The following is a 7,629-nucleotide window of genomic DNA, read 5'->3' on the forward strand; positions in this document are numbered from 1 at the left end:
AAAAGAAAAAAGCCGGAAGTGGTGCTGTGGCTCAAGTGGTAGAGCGCCAGCCTTGAGCTGAAGAGCTGAGGGACAGCGCCCACGCCCAGAGTTCAGGCCCCACAACCGGACCCCCCCCCAAAAAAAAACAAAGATGGCTTTGGTCCAATTCGTGATCTATGTAATTAAATGATATGCTTTCTATTATAGTATTGCTAAAGTATTGAAAACTTAAGAGTGAATTAGCATATTTTTCAACACTGGTACATTTCAAAGAACTTAGATACCAACTGGATGTTTAATAATTCTTTCCCTAGCTACCTAAAGTTAGCATCAGATTCCGCAAACTAAAGGCCTTAGTCTCGGAAGGCCAGGGACTGAATAAATAAATTCAGAAGTACAGGATGATGTATTTCTGACTCTGTAGCTATAACTTCAAGTTCCCAACTCCATCATTCTCTGTTTAGGTTCATAATCTCTAGAACAGCTCACAGAACTGAGGAAACAGTATACTGGTTTATCACAAATGACACAACTGAACAGCTAATGGAAAGAATGCAAAGGGGACAAGCAACAGATGTTAAAAGAGGCAAGAAAATGCATTCCCCTACCCCCAGAGACTCTAGAGATAACTCTACTGATACTGATTTTAGAAGACTAATGTAATACTTAGATGGAGTAGAACATTAATTAGAAGCAACCAAATATAAGAATCTTGATAGAACTAGGGGTGTAGTTCAATGGTAATATGTGTGCTTAGCAAGCTTGAGGTGGGAGTCTAATCCAAAACACAAAAGTAATTAAGTAGCTAATTGATTAAAATGAAAAGAATCAAGACAAATGTCATAAAATGTAAATAATCAAATTATAGACCATACATTTATGGTTAATTAATTTTCAACATGGATACAAAGATAATTCAAAAAGGGAAAGTCTTTCCAATATATGCTCCTGTGACAACTGAATATCCATATACAAAAGAAAGAGGTATATTCCTATTTCATGCCACTTAGAAAAATCTTTTTTTGTTGTTGTTGGTCATGGGGGCTGAACTCTTGGGCCTGGGAGCTGTCTCTCAGCTCTTCAGCAGAAGGGTAGCGCCCTACCACTTGAGCCACAGTGCCACTTCCAGCTTTTTTCTGCTTATGTGGTGCTGAGGAATTAAACCCAGGGCCTCATGCATGCGAATCAAGCACTCTACCACTGAGCCACCTTCCCAGCCCCACACCCAGAACAAGTAACTAAAAAAAGATCAAAGAGGACTGAGGATGTAGCTTGTGTTAAAGCATTTGCCTAGCATGTGCAAGGCCATGGATTACAACCCCAGCACTGTAAGAAAACAAAACAACATAAAAAAAAATTGATCAAAGACTTCACTGCCAAAGTTAAATAAAAGTCTTGGAAGAAAACTTAAGTTTAAATATTCATGACCCTGGATTAGGCAATCATTTCTTAGTTATACCATCACCAACAAAACACTATAAACAAAAGAAAAAAATAGATACAACTATACTTCGTGAAAAACTCCCATTGGGAAGGCTATAATCAAAGATAATTTACAAGGGCCAGTAAGGCTGTGGGGAAATTGGAATACATATGCACTGCTGACAAAAAGGTAAAAAGGTATAACTGCTTTGGAAAATAGTCTGGCAGCTCCAAAAGTTAAAGCCTTTCCATTGACTCCAAAACTCTACTCTTAGGTATATGCCCAAGAGAGTTAAAACATGTCCACCCAAAAACATGTATGGGAAGAATCACAGTAGCATTTTTCATAGTAGCTCAAACAACCGAGCTGTGTATTGCTGATTAACAGAAAAAATAATATGTGCCATATCCATATCTGGCCTGAAAAAGCAACACCAATATACTCTGTAACACAGATGAACTTTGAAAGTGGCCAGACACAAAAGACCACATATTATACAAGACCATAGACATGAAGTATCTAAAACAGCAAATCCAAAGAGACATAAAGCAGACTAGTGATGGCCAGGGTCTCAGAGAAGGGATAGGTAGTGCTATGAACTAGAAGGGTGCACATTTTGGAAAGTACCACAAATGAACTGTATACTTTAAAACAGGGAATGGTGAATTTTAATGTTATGTGAATTTTGTCATTAAAAACAAGGGAGCTGGGCACTGTTGGCTCACACATGTAATCCTAGCTACTCAGGAGGCTGAGATCTGAGGATCTCGGTTCAAAGCCAGCCTGGGTAGAAAAGTCACTGCGACTCTTAGCTCCAGTTAACCACTCAGAAAACTGGAAGTGGCAGTGTGGCTCAAGTGGTAGAGTGCTAGCCTTGAGCACAAAGAGGATCAGGGATAACACCTAGGCCCTGAGTACAAGCTCCACACCCAATCAAAAAAAAAAAGCAAAAAAACAAAACATGGTAAGTGAAAGCTAACATGGAGAAGGGGTAAAAACAATAAATTCAAACTACCAACTTTTCCCCCCCCTGGAACAACGAGTTATTTAGTTAACCTCAAGATCAGTGTTGGAACTAACAGTGTTGTCAGCTACCTTGCTTCTCCACTCTAAGGCAGGGACTTACATTTCATTTTTCTTTTTTTTCTTTTTTTGTCAGTTGTGGGGCTTGAACTCTGGGCCTGAGCACTATCCCTCAGCTTTTCAGCTCAAGTTGAGCACTCTACCACTTGAGCCACAGAGCCATTTCTGGTTTTCTGAGTGGTTTATTGGAGATAAGAGTCTCACGGACTTTCCTGTCGGGGCTGGCTTTGAACCAGGATCCTCAGATCGCAGCCTCTTGAGTAGCTAGGATTATAGGCATAAGCCACCGGTGCCTGGCAATATTACCTAGCAGGACTTACAATTTTATCATTATAGGATAAGCCTAAAAGGACTTCTGGCCTGTAGGTGTGGCTCAAGCAGGAGAACTCAGAGGTAGACCCTAAGTTAAAATCCCAGTATCACCAGAACAACACAAAACAATTAGATTCTAGTCTTCAGATATACTTACCATTGTAATTGGCTGCATCAGGATCATCCATATTAATGGCAATAACTTTCCAGTCCGTTTCTCCTTCATCAATCATAGCCAATATGCCCAAAACTTTCACTCTGATTATCTCACCTCTTGCACATACCTAAGATTCAACAAACACAGTTAAGGAAATGCCTCAGAATGAAATTTGGGGATGAAAATTTTATTTGGTGATAGTAGGAAATAAAACTGTCAAATTTCTATACATTTAAAGATAGTTCTTGAAGCACATTTTCAAAAGCTAGACAAGCATATGCTTCATTAGTGCTATTAAGATGGAAGATTGGTGAGGGGTTTGGGGGGAGGGAAAGAGGGAGAAAAATGAGGGAGGGGGTAACAAGCTAGACAAGAAATGTAATCACTATCTTACTCACGTAATTGTAATCACTCTTACATCATCTTGACAATGAAATTAAAATTAAAAAAAAAAAAAGGAGTCTCAAATACTCTGCCCAGGCTGGCTTTGAATCTCAATCCTCCAGGTCTCAGAGTCCTGAGTATCTAGGATTACAGGGAAGAGCCACCAGCTGGTTCCACATTCCTAATGTGAACTGTTTACCATTTATCTTATAGAAGACCCTGAGTCAGGCCAGTCATAATGCCTAGTCTGTCCTTAAAACTTTGACTTGGAAGTGGCACTGTGGTCAAAGTAGTAGAGCACCAGCCTTGAGGAAAAAAGCTCAGGGACAGCACCTAGGCCCCACAACCAACCAACCTCCCCCCCCCCCCAACCAAAATAAAAATCAACAACAAAAAATCAACTTTGACTTAATGACTGGGACTGTGGCTCAGTGAAAGAGAACTTAACTTGCCTAGCATGCATTAGGCCGTGGGTTTGACCATTAGCCTAACTCCCCAACAAAGCATAATAAAATGAAACAAAAAAAACTTGAGAGTTAAAAAAAATAATGACAATTTTGGTTTTAATTGTTTTTTCCTGACCCTAAGAGAGATATAAAGATATAATGAATCAGAATCTCATAGTAGCCCTACTTCATAGAAGAATCCCTACCATAAACCTCCAAGCAAAGAGGTTATTTGGCTTGAGTCAGTTCACAGGTCATACCAAACCCTTCTGCAAGGGTTATCTCATGCCAATTTGAAATGTGCTTCCAGGTACTTTTACCTATGGACTATTTATCTGTCTTCTAAAGTAGTATAGAGCATGTCTCCCTGTTCAACCCTATATATACACGCACATTTTTCCAGACTAGGCTTGAAAATGACAATTATGAATGCTTAGAATGAAATCACCCAGAACCATCAATATTTCTGTAATATTCATAGGTTTTATTCACAGTATTCTTACACTACAGAAAAGATGTCAGATTTCATTACCTTGCTTCCAATTTCACAAACATCAATTGGGTCATTGTCACCACAGCACCCAGTATGTTTGTCATTGTGTCCTGGGTCTTCCCATGTCTAAAAAAAAAAACAAGGGTTACATCATTCCTATACATTCTGGTGACAAAGGGGATCTTGATGATGGACAAAATCCAGTCAATCTTTCTACAAAACTATAAATTCACCTATTTTTTCTCATTTTTAAGTTCATTATGTTTAAGAATCTTAATTATATATAATTATTTCAATTAAATACTATAGCTTAACTAAATTTAAGATTGAAAACAATGATCTTATTTTTAGAACAACAACAAGAAAACCCAAACTACACTGGGTATGCCTATAATTCCAGCACTCAGTAGGCTGAGGAAGGAGTATCTGAGTACCAGGCCAGTTTAGACTAAATAACAGGATCCTATCACATACACATACACTCTCTCTCTCTCTCTCACACACACACACACACACAATCAATAAACAAATAAAGGTTGCCAGTTGTTCAAACTTACAATCCTAGCTACTTAAGGGGCTGGGAAAGGAAAAGAAAGGAAAGGAAAGGAAAGAAAGGAAAGGAAAGGAAAGGAAAGGAAAAGATCTCAAGAATCTATGTCAATAAAGTAAGTTGGGCATGGTGGCACATGCTTGTCATCAGGGCTACAAATGGGAAGTATACAATAGGCAGATCATAGTCCATAGGACAAGAAGTAAGAATCTGTCTCAAAATAAATCAGTGCAAAAAGGACTAATGGTGTGGCTCAGCAGCAGAACATATGCTTAGCCTGCATGAGGCTCTGAATTCAAAACCCAATTCAACCAAAATAACAATCATAAAATAGCAAAAGAAAACTGCTCAGTGGCTCATGCCTATAATTCCACTATGGGTTCAGTAAGGGGAGCATGCAGTTGGCCTAACAAGAATCTGTCTCAAAAAAACAAAACAAACAAACAAAAAGAAACAAGGCTGGGGCACTAGTTAGCATTACTACTACTACTAATGCTAACTACTCAAGAGCCTGAGATTTGAGGATCAAAGTTCAAAGTCAGTCCGCAGGAAAGGCAATGAGACCCTTATTTCCAATTAGCCACAAGGAAACTGTATATGGAGCTGTGGCTCAAAGTAGTAATGTGTTAGCCTTGAGCAACAAAGCTCAGAGACAGTGCCCAGGCCCTAAGTTCAAGCCCCATGACCAAAATAACAACAACAAAAACTAAGGACTGGAAGGAGAGCTGTGGCTAAAGTGATAGAGCACAAAGAGGCTCAGAGATAGTGCTCAGGTCCTTAGTTCAAGCACCAGGACCAAGATCTGCAAACAACTAAGGACTGGTTATGTAAAGTATTCTTAAATGCACAAGGCCCAGGATTCCAATCTCCCAACCAAAAGGAAAACCTTTGAACTCTTCCGGGCACTTACTATTTTCTACTAATTAGCTTTTCTTTATGACCAATTTCTAAAACACAGACTAGAAGCTGTGATACTAAAATGGAAATATGTTCTGATGTTAAAAGCATTGATGTTAAAAGCTGGCCAGGAGCCAAGACTGGAAAGTTTAACCAGGTTTTTCTGAAGCTTAAATGACTGGTTTTCCTTCCTTGCTAAATTGCAAAGCAGAATCCTCCCAAAACATCTTACAAAAGAACTGAGGCTGTGTTTGCCAGGAAGCTAGGTTTAAAATGCCGCTATTGTTCAGGTTTTCTCCCCAGTCAGAATATTCTTATGACTTGAGTTTCTTTGACTCATCAGGAGTGAAGGAAGAAAGATAAAAGTGAAGAAGGATAAAGGAGGACTCACAAAGCCAACAAACAGTAAGACAGAACAAGCTACAGAAGGGTAAATATTTCAGTGATGTTTTCCCGTAGGGGCATACTTCAAAACAAAATACTAAATCAGAAGTACAAGGCTAAGTGCTGTAATTAGGCAGAAAAATGACTTTGTGATTACTCACAAGCTTAGATCAATTTGACCTATATTCTAATAGCTGTTCCACAAGAAAATTCTACTTAACAATTTCACTTAATGGAGAATAAACAAAGCACTTAGAAACCAGAAAAAACTAAATTGCATGTAGTTTAGGTACTACAGCATTAGCCTAACCAAAACAATTAAACAGGTGTGATTCTAGAAGAGTCTTCACTCAAACATGAAATAAGAACCTGCTATGACAACTGATCATTGCACTTGAGATAAAATGGTAAGCAATTCAGCTCTCCTTCCAACTCCAGGTTTCACCAACACTTTTGCCACAAAGAGCTCTACTTCAATAGGAAGAAATCAATTACTATGTGAAATGCAGAAACTAGGTGCTTTATTCTATAATAACTATACAAACTCAGTATTAATTTATATCTCAAAAAGGAAAAAGGACACACAGAGGGAGGGAGGATGAGAGCAAGAAAGGGAAGAAGTGAGTTTGATCAGGGCACATTGTGTATGCGTATGGAAATGCTACAATGAACTCTCCACCCTGTTCAAATAATATATTAATTTTAAAAAAATCTTTGAAAATAGAAAGAGACATGTACATCTGGCTCCAAACACCAGGTTTTTGTGTTGTTTTAGTTTTTTTATTTACAAGACAGAAGCTCACTCTGTAGCCTAGGCTCCCCTGAAACTTACAATGTAATTCAGGATGGCCTCAAAGTCTTCTTGCCTCCATCTGTCAAATGCTGGGATTAAAAACATGTATCACATCTAGCTACAAATCAGTTCTTTTTCTTTTGAACTCTGAGCCTGGGCATTGTCCTTGAGCTCTTCAGCTCAAGGCAAGCGGTCTACCACTTGAGTCACAATGCCACTTCCAGCTTTTTCTGCTTATGTGGTTCTGAGGAATGGAACCCAGGGCCTCATGCATGTGACACAAGCACTCTACCACTGAGCACTCTACCAGCTCCCAAATCAGTTCTTTCAAATACTACCATACACTCTCTTAATAAAATTTAGCACTGTGAGATACCACCTCACCCCAGTTAGAATGGCTGTAGTCAAGAACTCTAATAACAACAGATGCTGGAGGGGATGTGGACAGAAGGGAACCTTACTACATTGTTGGTGGGAGTGTAAACTTGTTCAACCACTTTGGAAAGCAGTATGGAGGTTCCTCAAAAGACTCCACATAGAGCTCCCCTATGACCCAGCAACCCCGCTTTTGGGCATTTACCCAAATGATCACAAACAAGGCCACACTAAAGCTACGAGCACGATTGTTTATTGCAGCATTATTTACCATAGGGAAGATATGGAACCAACCCAGGTGCCCCTCAGTAGATGAATGGATCAAGAAAATGTGGTATATATACACAATG

General features: G+C 39.1%; 1 protein-coding gene across 1 annotated transcript in view; it reads right to left on the reverse strand.

Moving 5' to 3' along the window:
* The window catches only part of Ppa1 (pyrophosphatase (inorganic) 1), a 28,822-nt gene that overhangs the window by 10,049 nt on the left and 11,144 nt on the right, over positions 1-7,629 (reverse strand). Inside the window, exons 4-5 of the mRNA XM_013017061.1 lie at positions 4,320-4,406; positions 2,958-3,084 (exon numbers count right to left, since the gene is read on the reverse strand). Coding sequence (XP_012872515.1) covers positions 2,958-3,084; positions 4,320-4,406 — 214 coding nt within the window. The remainder of the gene's footprint in view (positions 1-2,957; positions 3,085-4,319; positions 4,407-7,629) is intronic.

Source organism: Dipodomys ordii, unplaced genomic scaffold, assembly GCF_000151885.1.
Source record: "Dipodomys ordii isolate 6190 unplaced genomic scaffold, Dord_2.0 Scaffold34, whole genome shotgun sequence".
NCBI lineage: Eukaryota > Metazoa > Chordata > Mammalia > Rodentia > Heteromyidae > Dipodomys > Dipodomys ordii.